This window comes from Quercus robur, chromosome 12 (assembly GCF_932294415.1).
Source record: "Quercus robur chromosome 12, dhQueRobu3.1, whole genome shotgun sequence".
Lineage (NCBI taxonomy): Eukaryota > Viridiplantae > Streptophyta > Magnoliopsida > Fagales > Fagaceae > Quercus > Quercus robur.
Window position 1 is genome coordinate 10,055,980 of NC_065545.1, and position 15,180 is coordinate 10,071,159.

At 34.5% G+C, this 15,180-nt stretch overlaps 1 protein-coding gene across 3 annotated transcripts; it reads right to left on the minus strand.

Annotated features, from left to right (window-relative positions):
• Window positions 1-1,154: 1,154 nt before the first annotated feature.
• On the minus strand, window positions 1,155-11,333 carry LOC126707968 (glutamate--cysteine ligase, chloroplastic). Of its 3 annotated transcripts, none has more exons than XM_050407737.1 (16): window positions 11,174-11,333; window positions 9,676-10,022; window positions 8,774-8,924; window positions 8,427-8,534; window positions 6,574-6,666; window positions 5,897-5,980; window positions 5,551-5,619; window positions 5,396-5,466; window positions 5,217-5,285; window positions 3,807-3,900; window positions 3,571-3,660; window positions 3,397-3,477; window positions 3,069-3,161; window positions 2,245-2,325; window positions 2,101-2,170; window positions 1,155-1,527 (listed from the first exon to the last, which is right to left on the minus strand). In XM_050407737.1, the coding sequence occupies exons 2-16, from the start codon at window positions 10,011-10,013 to the stop codon at window positions 1,439-1,441; spliced, it is 1,581 nt and encodes a 526-aa protein (XP_050263694.1). In that variant the 5' UTR covers window positions 10,014-10,022; window positions 11,174-11,333; the 3' UTR covers window positions 1,155-1,438. The 3 variants fall into 3 exon arrangements, with proteins under 3 accessions (XP_050263694.1, XP_050263695.1, XP_050263697.1); XM_050407738.1 differs by having other exon boundaries at window positions 11,076-11,312; XM_050407740.1 differs by lacking the exons at window positions 1,155-1,527; window positions 2,101-2,170; window positions 2,245-2,325 and having other exon boundaries at window positions 3,106-3,278.
• Between the last annotated feature and the right edge of the window lie 3,847 nt (window positions 11,334-15,180).

Genomic DNA, 15,180 nt, shown 5'->3' on the forward strand with positions numbered 1-15,180 from the left:
AGTGATGGAGAACTTGCTGTTAAGAGTAGTGTTTTCAAGTGGACACTCAAGAATGGTATGATAACAAATGGTAGGTAGGCTGTCCATATCAACATTATCACCAAATTATGCTTGGGGGATGTTTCCTCCATAGCAACATCATACCTATCACTCCAGTAAGATGAATTTGACACAGCCCTTGTTCATTATGAGCTCCTAGAATTTAATACAGCACCTTTATGGTAAGTTGTACTATAAAGGAGATCATGGTCTATGACTTACTTTTAACCCACAAGAAGAGAGATTTGAGAGCTTCTCGTAATTGTGTAGCCTAATGTCATTCTTTAATTTCACAACAAAGCGCAAGACCACACATAATTTGGTAGTTTGATACACATAGGTATTGACCTTTTCATTGTTTCTAAATTCATTCATTTTTCTGATATATGAGGAAATTAAGAAAAAAAAGAAGGATGTATTTTCATCTTTCAAATACAACCCTGTAACATATGGTTGTAAAAGAATTACAGGGAATCATTGGCAGGAACAGGAAGCACATGGCACATGTTGGCAGCCACATGGCTTATTGACAGCCAAGACAAGCAATGAGAATTAAGAGGTCAATAATACAAGCATAAACCTAAAGAGTTGGATAAAACAAATTTGTGGTACTTGGATTAGTCACCAGAATTTACAGAAACTGGAGTGTGCAAAGAGTGATATCTCACTTAATTCACCTACCAATCACAACTTGCCACCGCAGCAAGTTGTTAAAAATGTGTAAAGTAGGTTGGGTACATAGATTTACTCTTGTTGGAAATTTGTTGCCAAGGACCAGACCTAGAGGCCCATTGCCACGAGGTTAATTGTATGGAACCTATGTTGCTATTCTTGCAAATTTTTGCGGCCACTCCCAAGGAATTCCTCCTTATAATTACCCGGTATGTGTGGAACGGGAGGACTACACGCATCCAAGGGAATAATCAGTTGCTCAGAAAGCTTTGGACACCCATGTTAGCAAAAAGATCAACAGAGTATATAGGTTAATCATATCTATTAAGTTAGCAAGAGAGGCACATGACCTGAAGGTCTTTGAAGGAAGACCAAAAATAAATGTGTTACAAGTACTTGTATCATATCAAATATCGATACTCGTTATCAATCATACAACATAATTCAGTTAATGTTTTGGAAGTTCAAATTCATTTATCTGAGCTAACATGTTCTCAACAACTTGTAATAATTTATGAGAGAAGGTGACCAGACTTTGATCTGGTTATATTCAATGAGAATTACATAAGAAGCCTCCTGTCAAGGATTTACATCACAATTTATTCCTCTAGGATGCTAAATCTACAATTATAAACCAAAACCAGCTTGAAAAAGAAAGGACTACACCCAAAAAATCAAGGTTCGTACAAAATGAACACAGTAAAGTGCCAAAAGAATTTGATTCACCTCAATACAGTAGCTCCTCAAAAACAGGATCGACAGATTGTTCCCACTTCCCGTTATACAGCTCCAAAAGTTTTTCAGCTGGTGTCACACCTGCCACAAGAATATCATCCATCATTGACACCAGATCAAAATAGACCACAAGGGCAATAACTGACTGCCTCTGAAAAAGTAGTGTTGGATTCTGATGTCTTTGCAAGGAACATCTCCCAAATCATGTTTATATTCCCAAGACTGAACACTTGGAAGTTCTAAAAACATTTCTTGTATTCAAGGACAAAAGAAAATGAATGGAATTTAGAACTCCAAACTTTTACATGCTTCTAATGTTGTTGCACCCTTTAGTACATATAAGAAACCCAAAATATCATCTGAAGTCATATTCATAGATAAAGCAAACTGTAGTAGATATTGAGCTACAAAGCATTTGTATTCTCATGTGATAGCAATAAGAACACAGGCACGCTACTTTGTGTATGAACAGCACACAGATAACTTCATATATATACCTATATACAAACATACCGAAAAATAAGTGAATTAACAAAAAGATAATATGAAGTCTTCATGAAGATTTGTAACCCAAAAACTTAAGATCTTGTTAAAGTAGCAAATGCCAGTGCCAGAGAAAAAGAATAAATAAAAGAGAAAGGCCTAAATCAGTACCTGTTCTAACCACTTCAGCCACCTCATTTAGGAAACCTGATTCCTTGAAGCCTCTCCTTTCCAAGCCATCCTGCAGCAGAAGAATACATCCTTACATCAACAAAATCTAATAAAAGCAGCAAGAACCGCAATAATGCAACATACCTTTGCCAACTGTACAACATCTTCAGCAACATGCCTCAGCAACCCATCCCTAAAAGGTGTCTTTAGACCAGTCTTTGGAACCTACTGAATATATTTGAAATTAGATTGCCATCTTGATTACTGTAGAAAGATGTAATTGGCATTTATTTTCATAGAAACAGAAGAATAGACTAGGATGCAAGTGATCACATATATTAAAATTATAGACAATTTAATTTTTCTATAAACATTAAAACTTTGAACAGGAAACAATAGCTAGTTCCGTAACCCTAAACGGCTGCACCAAACAATAACCATGGGTCCACCTCTACGAACATTATCAAGTATAAAACTCATGAGTCACAAGAAGAGGAAGAGGGGGAGAAGGGAGCATGGGAGGAGAAAATCTGAGACGCCTGTCAGAAATATTATTCAAAACTTGAAAAAATCTTTTACTAACTCGCCTCAGCCAGACTGAGAAGCCACAAAAGGGTGCCTTTTTGAATTAGCCTGGCTCTATGCATAATATTCCAATTCTGATAGTCTTTCTTTGAATTACATTTCCAAGAGAAGCAACATGAAGCATATAACAAGCATAAGTACCAGAAAATTTGCAACCCAATCCCAATACACTGGAAGTGTCAACCACTCCACATTGCGTATCTCTTCCAAACAAACCAGTAACTTATTATATCCAGCACAAGGCTTGTTTAATGCAAGTCAGAATGTATGCATGAAAGGTAATAAAGTATGCCTCTTGCAATAGAGTATCAAGCCCCTTTAATTATGATTAATTTAATATTGAGAGAACACAGGACATTTGTTGTATAGAAAGTTATTATTACCTTATTCCTTAGCATCTGTCTTTCTTCTGCGGTCCAATCAGCTGTTATGTCTAGAACTTTTTGTAGTGAAACCTCATCATATAATATACCTACCTGACATTTGATAGAAAATCTCAATAAGGTGATATCGTTGCAATGAAGCAGTTTGTAACATGATCTAAACAAGTTACAGCAGCACATAAACTACATCTGAGGTGACATTGCAAGGAACTGCATAAGGGTAAAAGAAGTATAATTGAAACAATGACATGTACAAAGGAAGCTATTATGCACACGTACAGATTACAAACAAGCTAATTATGTTTAAACAGTCAAAGAGGTCAGCTACCCAAAATGCAGGCAAAGCACATAACCTCCTCCAAGGTCCTCCATCAGCACCCCTCATCTCCAAGTATCTCTTCAGCCTGACCTGAATAAAGAAAGTAAGATATGGCATACATTAAGTGATCAAAGCTGATAAACGTGCAAATCCAGAACTTTAATACGAGATGCAAGTATCAACCTCGGGAAAAATTGTTGTCAAATGGTTCTCCCAATCATTTAGTGTTGGCAATTCACCTGGAATACATGGAAGCTTTCCAGCCAGAAAGTCCTACACAAAGTAGCACAACCAATATATTTCTAGAATAAATGAATGGCTTTAAATCAAACTTAAACAGTCAAGAAAAAAAAATATTGAGTAGGAAGAGCATGGCCACAGAAAGTCTTAAGTTACAAGATTTAAGGATAGATGGAAACCCTGAAAGTCATTCCAGTACAGTCAATATATTTCTTTTTCCGGTAAACAAAATACATTGGGACATCAAGAGCATAATCAACATACTGCTCAAACCTGCATTAAAGAAAAGAAAAGAAAAAAGGTCATATAAAACTAATTCAATGCAGTAACAGGTAGTGCCGGACTTAGAAAACAAAAAAAAAAAACCGGCTATCATTCAACAAGAAAAAATTTCTCTTCACGAAGCAGGATATGAAATCCAAACAACATTCCCCCGGTGCTCTCAACATATATGATATATGTGTTTGTGTGTGTATAAGATATAATATAATATAGTAATTTCCTGAACCAGTTAGGTGGTTAAGCCCTCTACATCATTCTAATGGACTCTTGGCCTAGTGGTATGAGATAGGCACTCCAAATTTTCAATCAGAAGAAATCGGGACTTCTGAACTGCTTGGTTGTAAATTACAGTGGTCAGATCAGCACTCACCAAAGGCATGGTTTTAAGGGGTTTGGCTTCTCCTATGGTTTGCATGCAAGGGGGAAAAATGGACAATGCTAACTCTACATAAGCACAAATGTGTGTCGAATTTAAGTCTCACCTTAAGCCAGATTTTCTGCTGAAATGAAGTTTCACTTAGAACTTAGTTTTTTTTATCATAATAACAGTCCCAAGTAAAATGCCAAAAGAGATGATGCAATAGCCCAGTAAAAATCCAAAAAAGTCAGTGAACAGATGCAGAAATCAAGATACAATCAGAAGTTACATGCATGTGTATATGAATATGTATCCCAGCATAGCTCAATTCCTTACACAGCAGCAATCAAAAAGGTAAAAAGAGCATTAAGTCAAATCAACAGTCCAACTATACAGTCCGTCTAAAAGAATGAGGTTCATTAGTAGGCTTTCTCCACAATAACAAGCAAGATTTCAAATTATTTCTGTTTGAATTGCTGATGGGTAATAAAGGCGAAAATATTCTAGTATAATTATGACTTTTGAGTCAACTCAGCAGAGCAGTAGTCAATTATGACAATTGTTCATTACAAACAAGCACGGAGATATTGGCATAGGCAGAAGTACTCTCATAGTATGTCTTTTCAAAGATGCTGGAAACTGGATGTGCATGATTCATGTTAACTAATGTCCAATACAAGAAAAAGTTCAAAAGAAGCTCAGAAAGAGAATGTTAGTCTGCCATTTTATTTATAAGTAAATAGTTTTTATTAGAGAGGCCAATGAGTTCTAGCTCGACTGCCGCCTCCTCCCTTAAGGGTTAGGTTGATGGTGAGGTCATGGGTTCAAGATCCATTGGATGCATGCACAACTTACCAATCTAAAATAAATAAATAAATAAATATATGTACATATCTGTGTGTGTGTGTGTATATATATAATTAGAGAAAAAAAGAGAGGGGAAACTCACCCAAAGGAATCATCAAAAACAAAAGGAAGCATGCCAGTGCGATTATTATCGGTATCAGTCCATATTTGGCTATTCAGATAAGAAAAAAGATTGACCAAAAAAAACAAATTAATACAGAAGCCTGGAGGAAGCAAATAGTAGATATGAAAGGCATCAACTATAAGAGAATTGTTGGAAACCTCCTCATACTGAGATAACCATTTGGCTTTCCCTCAGTGAAAGGTGAATTTGCAAATAGAGCTGTTGCAATCTGTTTCATCAGTAAAACTAGTAAGTAGACATAAAATTAGAGGATTTTCCACCAAAAACAGAAAGGACAATAGTTTTTTCTCACAGGCTGCAAAGCAAGACCAGCACGAAATTTCCTGATCATGTCATCTTCAGAACTGAAGTCCAAATTAACCTATAAAATATCAACATTAATATGCATCAATTTCTCATTAAAAAAGAGGGGAAGAGTTTGAATTAGAGGCCAATAGCCTCTAGGCCAAGTGGCACATCCACCCTCCATTAGTGTAGAGTGGTGGGCAAGTAGGGGGGTTCAAATCCCCTCATGTCTTTACCTAGCCAAATAAAATAATTAGAAGGTTTCCTTTTCATCTCAATTTATGGAACCGTGCTAGTCTTCAATTGTGTGCTTTAGAATGACCTGATTGCTAACATGGTACCATTAATCTCACCTGTACAGTGCATGTCCTAAACATCATATCAAGTCCAAGTGTTCCAACTTTGGGCATGTAATTCCTCATAATCTCATATCTTCCCTGAGCCAAAACATTCCGTCAGTATGCAATTAATTTAAGTGCCCAAAGTGCAAAAAAGAATTATAGAACCATGAAACTTCGCATTATAAAATGGCCAATCACTGGACAGGAACTAACAAAGAGAAGTTTGTTGATATATCCGTTAACTATAAATTCGGTCAGGGACTCTGAGTATCAGTCAAATGCTCTGATATTCTGTAGAAGCTAACAAGATCATTTCTTGAATTTTCTTTCCCCCTTATATTTAACTATACAATATATAAAAATGCCACTCTAGATATCAAAGCTTCGATTGAAACAAGCTTTTAAAAAGTAAAATATATTGACTCAGGTTGACACCACACGATATGAATACTATGGCTAACAATCACCCCCCCCCCCTTTTTTCTCCTCCTCCAACCAAAAAAGAAGATATAAAACACTATTAATAAATTAAATGGACCAAGTTTTATGATCATTCTTATTCTTCATTGCAAATAACTTTAAACTATCGCCACATGCTAAAGACAGATCACAGTCCTATTTCTACTAATTCAGTCCAAGAGGCAACTTTTCAATCCAAATGAAATGGTTGGAAAGAGGATTAAAAATACCTTGGGCATTACAGGTATGTCTTTAACTCCCCACTTAGGCTGGAAACCAATTCCTAGAAATCCGATTCCCATTTCCTCTGTAACAGCTTTAACCTATTAAAATGTAGCATTTGAAGACAAATGATAAGTTCAAAAGCATACAATAGACACTTTTCATGAATCCAAAAAAATAAGGCAAAAGGCCACTAAGTTCAAATTTAATCATGCACTATACAAGGTTATGATGCCAAAGACAATGAAAAACAATGATGCTGATGACAAAGATAATGAAAGAATGATACAATAAAAGATATTTAATTTGAACATGCAGCATCCAAAGTCTTAGAAATTGTACTCATAACTTCAATTTAAGATCAGTTCAGAAGTATCTCTAGTTGATAACATATAGCATAAGGGAACACTATACAAAACAGATTCAGAATTAAAGACTATATCCTTTTTTTCATAAGCAACAAATTTCATTAAAGAATTAAACACCATATCTAATCTTACATAATAATATATTGATTGCCAGTTTATCACAGACTCAATATAGAACACATTACAGTGCTCCACCCCTTTTTTTTTATTTTTAACAAAAAGAATAATGGCATTCACAGGCCCTGACACAAAAAGACACGTGTCTTGACAAAAGAAATGAAATCTTAATTGGCTAGAGGACAGACCACAAAAAAAACTGGAAGTGGTGAACAGCTGCTGGGAGAAGACCTTACCAAAATAATTAATATACTCAACACTGGAAGCATTTCCTCATTGTCCTCAATAGAAAAAATAACATTTTTTTTAATACAGCAAAAACCACAGATTCTTAGTTTGTGAGATATATATTTCAACTGTTCAAAAAAAAAAAAAAAAAAACAATTACGTCGATTTAGTTGCCCTTTTTGATGTCTGATAATTGTTTCCACCATATAAACACAAATCAAATAGGTTGCTTTCATGGCTAGTCAAAAAGCACTTCTAAGATAGCATGTGCATTGACTACATAAAGGAATGATACTTAGAGAGCAAGTACCAGAGAAACAGAACAAGAAGAGCATGAAAGGAGTTTATCAAGTGGTGAAAGTTATGCTTTTGCTGATACATTTTTTTAATTATATTGTTAGAGAAATAAAGTGGTAGGACCTTAGTGCATTGGCAAGTGTCCCCCTCCCCCAAGCAATATGTATCAGGTTCAAGTCCATGAATCAACCTTTCCAAAATTGGTATAAGGCTGCCACTTCTCCCATACCTCGCAAAAGTGGGAGCCTTGTGTGGGGTGTGACTTTTTAAAAAATATATATATTATTGAAGACAATAGTACATATATAGTATACAAGTTGGAAACTCAGATTCATTCCTAAGATTTAGAGATTCAATTAACTCCACTAGTTCAAGAAAGGTTTTTATAGGTAAATAGGGGGAGGGGGGTTGATGGGGTTTGAACCCTAGTGCCCAGGCACCACAAGAAGTGCTGAAACAACTGGGGTATCCCTCAACCCCAAGAAAGATAAAGAGTTCATAGAAGCCATCCAAACAAAAAGTACTCTCAAAAACTGGAATTTGAGCTTCACCACTGATATCTCATGGCTCTAAAAAAATGCAAGCATGCACCACATAACACACAAAGGAATTGAGTTAAACATGGAAGCAAAAGATGAGAAGTGAAAACTAGAATTTCATCAATTACTATAGTAATTCAAGAGGTTATTTTGTATAATAATATCAATTTGAATAAAAGAAGCTATATTGAGATCAAAGAAAAAGAAGATGGCGATAATGATGACCACTAGACTTCAAATTGAACAGAAATTTTTACTTGAAAACCTGCCACAACCTGTTCTTGCCTATGACAAGGTATATTGTTCACCAACCTGATAAAGGTGGGAATTAACCTCGGCACAAGTTTGATGCAAAGTTTCAAGAGGTGCACCGCTAAGCTCAAACTGACCCCCAGGCTCCAGTGATATGCTTTGCTTCCCCTGGCCCACAAAAAAATTAAATTGTATTATTATTATTGTTTTGGTTTTGGAGAAATTCAACAACAAATGAAATTTTTTTTGTTAGTTTCCTTACGAGAATTGATTTTGAGAAAACAACATTTGAAACTGTCCCTTCTCTAAAATAACTCTCAAGAATTACTGTTCATAACTTCACATGGATAAAATAGACAACATAAGCAAAGTTCAAATATGATACCTAAACAAGATAAGTATTTTACCTGTTTGAGTCCTATAATTTTGTCACCTTCCATTACTTTCTCCCAATCAAATCTTTCAGCAATCCCATTCAGCAACTCTGCTATTTGTTCATACTTCATTGGACGTAGAGTTCCAAACTCAAAACCAAACTTCTCATGTTCTGTTCCTATTCTGCGATGACCATATGATTATGTTAACAAACTCGAAGCATTGACATAAGAAATGGCTCTTGAAGAAGGAAATAATAAGATTTTCTAACCAAAGAAATTCTGAACCAAATATAATAAAAACAATTTAGCACATTGAATTCAAGAAAGTTTAACTGAAAATAAGTAGCACATAATTCACATTAGGACATTTTAGATTAAAATATTCTTCTTCAATATTGCGTGAAGAAAAGCATAAAAACTTTCAGAACAGATCAGATGATTCCAATTGATTGTATGGTTTTTAACATAATATAAGGAATTGCCAATTGATTCAATAAAGTTTAAAATAATCAATTCCACAGCTCACAAGAATAATCACATGATCATCTGTCCAAGGCCCAAAGGGAGATAAACGGTCCCAAAAAGGCTGCAATAAATGGATAACTGAATCCATAATCAATCAAATAATGTTCCAATGAGCTCTAGCTTGAACCACACCTCCTCCCCTTGTAAGAGCAAAGCATGCAGAAGGAGGAGAGGGAAGGGGGGGGGGGGGGGGGGGGGTTGGTTGTGGGTTCAAGAGACTCAGGTGTGTGTGTGTGTGTAAGTACACACCAAAAAACAATATCCATGTTATATGATGAACTAGTTTCAGAAACATAGTGCATTGCAAAAAAAGAAACAGTTCAAGATATTATTTTATCTGTTGGAGTAGGACAGATAGCAAAAAACAATATTCTGATTAAAGTATAATGTAGAATCAGTAATTTTACCTCCAATTTGTCTTGGGCTTGCAACCAGAGGCAAGGTAATCTATGAGATCCTGTCTCGTCAATGGCTCTGTAGCAATTACAGTATCATCAGTCGGAGGGCTTGCTGCAACAATCACTCGATGACCTCGTTTGCAACCAACTCCAGGACCATCTACATGCAACATTTGTGCCTTCTTGGCAGAATTACATGATAATGACAAGAAACCAGCACAGAGTTCCTTCATTTTTGATGCCGCCATATTGTTTGTCATGCTAAATCCCGCATGGTTCCCAGCTTTACATCTTATTATTTCTGTGCGGATGCAATACGACGGACCTGCCTGGGAAACGAGTGCCATTGCGTGCCCCTTACAACACACATTCACAGCTTCTCAATTACAACTTATAATGCCAAAACTAGCCACCATCCACCATAAAACATAAATGATTATAATTATATAAAACTAACAAAATTTTATTATAGTAATTGGGGCAATAATAAACTGCCACTGGCCCAAAAAGTAAAAATACTAGACAATTCTATGACACAACTCAATCAAGAATGTTTGAGTATCTAGGAAAATATCATGTAAGTTGACTTGTTCCATTGTGTTTTTCATGTATTGAAACAAAATATCCTGTCAATACTGGTACCATCATAAGGCATGATCACATGGAATCAATTTTGAAGAAAGGCTTCAGTTTTAAGTTCTAATTATCCTATGTGATGATGGTTCCCAAGAATTGCAATTGGGTACATTCACTAAGTTATATAAAGCACAATTTGGCCATTTGAAAACTCATAGTACATCCTAAAAAATCCTCACTCTATTCACATAATCCATTGCTTATCAGAAAAAACTTCACAAAACCCATAAAGCCTCTTATACACTAACACCCCATTCATACCAATTTAAATTATAGCATATAGCTCTTGCACTTTAAAGGTGGTAAATTTAGAATTTTGATTCTCTACTTCATTTTTCTTTTCAATTTCTCTCATAGCATATAGCTCTTACATAACCCCATATTTGAATCAAACCTATTGTTACCAATCAAACACTGAACCACCCTCAGATTTCCTTTTAAAAAAAAGGTGACAAATTTGCATGATAGAATTGCCCTAAGTGAAATTTCAATGATTTTATAACCCTACAAAAAATACTTGAAAATCACAAAAACCCAGATCAATTTCTATTCATCTTATGCACTAATCACCAAAAAAAACTGAAAGCAGAATCAATATCACATCAAAGTTTTTAGTGTCAAAACAATTTCCAACTCAACAAATTATATATATATATATATATATATATAATAACCCAGAAGTTAGCATGCTAATAATGATTACTCAAAAACCTTACACATAAATCAAACAAACATGACTAACATACAAAAAAACAGAAAAGACTTCCACTTACTAAAACAAATGAAAATGAATCTAGGATGAGCTAGTTTGTACAGCACATAAGGAGGGTTACCCTTCAAGTATGAGACTTTATCAGAATTGAAAAGATACCTGAGGCCTCTGATATGCTGACTGGGGTTTGATTGTTCTGGGTTTTTTTTTTTTTTTTTTTGGTTGTTGCTGTTGTTGTTTTCACTGAAAGAGAGAGAGAGTCAGTCTACGAATGAATGCAAAAGTTTCAGCTTTCATCGTGGCTGAAAAGGGAAAAAAAGTTTTTTGTGGGGACTGGAAGGAAATTGAGAATTGGATAGTGCGGCACCACATTACCTTTTTGGTGCTCCACTTGTCCAGGATGCTGACACGTCATCACTCTAAAGTTTTTTTTTTTCTTCTTTTCTTAGAAACTCAAAAAAAAATTAAATAAAAGAACTTGTGAGTCTTGATAAAGTATATAAAAAAAAAAAAATTTGTTGAGTATAAACTATTTTATAACATTTTTACAAACGATTGTTACGGCTAGTTTCTTATTAGTTTTCATTTAAGCCAACCATTAACATTGATTTTCATCTAGACTCATCACTAACATCATTTTTTCATTTACAAATAACCACTCACAACATCAATAGTTAGTAAAATTTTTTATAAAAAAATTTGTTTCTCTAACATTACTCTTTTTTATTTTTACCATTTATATTTTCTTTCTCATTTTAAGAACAAAAATAGAGTTGGATTTTTTTTTTTTTAGTATTTGCCTTTTGAGTTTAATTTTTGAGAAGAATATCGGCATGTTATTATTTAGGGTACTGGTAAATGAGCCCAAATCTTCTGTCCCACTTTTCCTACTCCACTTTATACTCCACCAATAAAAACTTACCATGTGTTCACCTAGTTAATTAAATACTATCATTATTGACTTATTAATACTACTGTTATTAATTTTTTTTTTTTTTGAGAAACAACTACTGTTATTAATTAATAGTAGTATTTAATTAATTAGGTAAACACATGGTAAGTTTTTATTGGTGGAGTATAGAGTGGAGCAGAAAAAGTGGGACAAAAGATTTAGACTCCTGATAAATTAGCAATTGCAACACTCTCAACATATGGTGGCATAGATTTCAACTAAACTAATAAAGAAAAAAACAATCTTACTATCCTAGTTAAAGCATATAATACTGTATTGCCTTACTTAATAATCTCCTAATTAAGGCATGTAATATTGAATTGTCTTACTTAATAATATGAGAGAAAAAATAACTCTGAAAATAGCTTACAAGGGAAAAATTTTCGTTAACTAAGTGCTTAAAACCTGAGTTTAACATGCTACTGTTACAAAGAGTATTGAGTCTATTGACAACCAGTTCAAAATCATCCTAAAAAATTACAGGTTTGAAACCAATTTCCTGGGCAAACTTTATCGAATCAAATTGATTATTTTAATAATTACTAATATTAACTAGTATTATTCATCTATAATCAGTCTATATGGTCTATAACTAATATAAGGAAACCAATTTTAATATATATTTTTAATTGAATTTAAATTTCATTCTATATAGAAAGTTAAACCACCCATTAAAATCTCGATACATTGTATTTTATTCAAATAGTAGACTGTATAATTTCATGTACAAATACAGACATAATCAATTCCATATACAACTCTACTCATCATTATTCTAAACTTTTCTATTGAATTAAAATTTTATTCTATATTTAAACCATCAATGGTAATTTTCGCAAACCATATCTTCTTTATATAGTGTACATGAGATTAGAAATTAACGAAATCGGAAATTCAAAAAAAAGAAAGAAAAATTAAATAAAAGAAACTGGTGAGTCTTAATAAAGTTAAAAAAAAAAAAAAAAAATTTGAAATGTGTTCTTGAGGGAAATATCAAAGTAGACTAAGAATTTTTTTTTTTTTTTTTTTTAATTTTTGGATAAGTTTGTTTTGAAGACATGGATTAGTAGAAGAGTGCCCTATTTTATAGGCGTTTTACATGGTATTGAAAATATATTTTTACCAAATTGTCCTCAAATTTTGTCCCTATTAAACATAGGATCTAGTGGAATTTCTGAACCACATAAAATTCTAGTACGAAAAAGGGAATCTTTTATAGATAATATTGTCTCCCTATTATAGATTGTGGGGCCCGGCCCAAAAATAATGGGCTATTCCAAATTCAGGCCCGTCCGAGGAGCGTCCTGTCCGAAGGGAAACCACATATGAAGCACTACTCAATCCCAATAACGCCAAGGAAACCTGTCCGAGGAGTAACTCCTCCTCGAACATCACGAATCCCAGACGAGGAACCCTCTCCAGCTATTTCAGTTCATCCTCCCAACATATAAAATGAATAAAATCCAAAATATCTCATGGAAAGCTACCACCACATTAATTGCGCCCCAACCACCCCCTTGGCCGCATTAATGAGGAAAAGACACCTGAACAGTACCGCCTTGGCCTCTGCAACTCACAAAGGGACTGATGAGGGCGTCTGATGGGACAGGTGCTCAAGTAGATGCTTAGATGATCAACAGGTGTAAGGTTGAGATGAGAAGAAGAGAACTATATAATGTAGTGGAGTCCCTCAAAGAAGGGGACGGAAAAAATTGTATAAGGAACAAAAGAAATAGAATCAGAGGAGAAGGATCCATTCTTGTATTTTGAATTCTTTTTGCAAACAATATTGTCCATGCACTAGACCGGATAGGTTCACTGAGGCTAAGTTCTTTGACCCATCCTCTACAAATTTTTATTGTGGGTTGCGCTTTGGGCCAAGGCCTGATCAACTGAAGTTGGGCCAGGAAAATCGTGCAACCACATAGATAATAAATAGTTCTATATATAAACACAATCATAATAAATGTTTAAGGAAAAAGTTAATGAATACCTTAAAGGTATTGGTTTAAAAAATATTTTTAGAAACTTTTTATGAAAAAAATGAAAAAGTAAGTGACTTTTTTTTTTTTGCAATTTTTATATTTTTCATTAAAGTGGTATTAAAACTTTCGTAAGGCTATCTATTAACAAATGTTCTAAGGACTCCCGTTAATGGAACCTAATATTTAATACAAAAATATGTAATTTCATAAAATAAAAAAAAACACATAATAAATACAAATCAATAAGGGGAAATTGCACTTTATCCACCTGAGATTTGGCCCATTTTAAAAGTGTCCACCCTTGGTTTAAAAGTTATCATTCAACTCACTTGAGGTGACCTCCGTTAGACACCCATTACCCACCTCTGCCCTTTCCATTAAAAAATCTCATTTACTATATAAGCCACAATAGAAACAGAATTAGAAGTAACAAATTGAAGAACAACTTCTCTCTCACTATCTTAGAAATCAAATTTTCAAACCCAAATCCCATATCGTGACCTGAATCTTGTTCAATCAACGCAATAATTGGCTCCCTCTTGATGTATATACTACCAACAAAAAGGAACCCAAACAACAAGGGAAAACAAAAAGGAACCCTTTTTTTTTTATTGAAAGGAACCCAGAAGATTCTCCATCTTCTTTTGAAGCCATAGATAGAAAAAATATGCCAAATCATAACAACTCACAATAGGAAAAACCATTACACTCACAAATCCATTAAACCCACAAAATTTGATCCCACCAGCCATAAGGAAATTTAAACCAACCCAGAAAATTTGAATCCACCACTCTCCGCTGCTTCGATCTCAGCCAATCTAGACAATCAGGTTGCTCTGCTGCTCAGCCGATCTCACGATTTCATTTTTCTTGTTTCTTTGTTTTTGCTTCCCGGTATGGGGTTTTGGGCGGTGGCTAACAGCGGTGGTGGTATTGGAGGTGGTAGTTTGGTAAGGCTATGATTTGATGGTTCAGTGAGTTGGCTGTGGTGTTGGATATGTTAGATTGCTGGGTGTTTTTTATTTTTATTCATTATTTTTTTTTTTGCTGATTTTTTTGCTAGGTTTTTCTTGTTTCTTTGTTTTTGCATCCCGGTTTGGGGTTTTGGGCGGTGGCTAACAGTAGTGGTGGTGCTGGAGGTGGTAGTTTGGTGAGGCTATGATTTGATTATTCAATGAGTTGGTTGTGGTGTTGGATTCGCTAGATTGCTTTTTTTTTTTTTTTTTTTT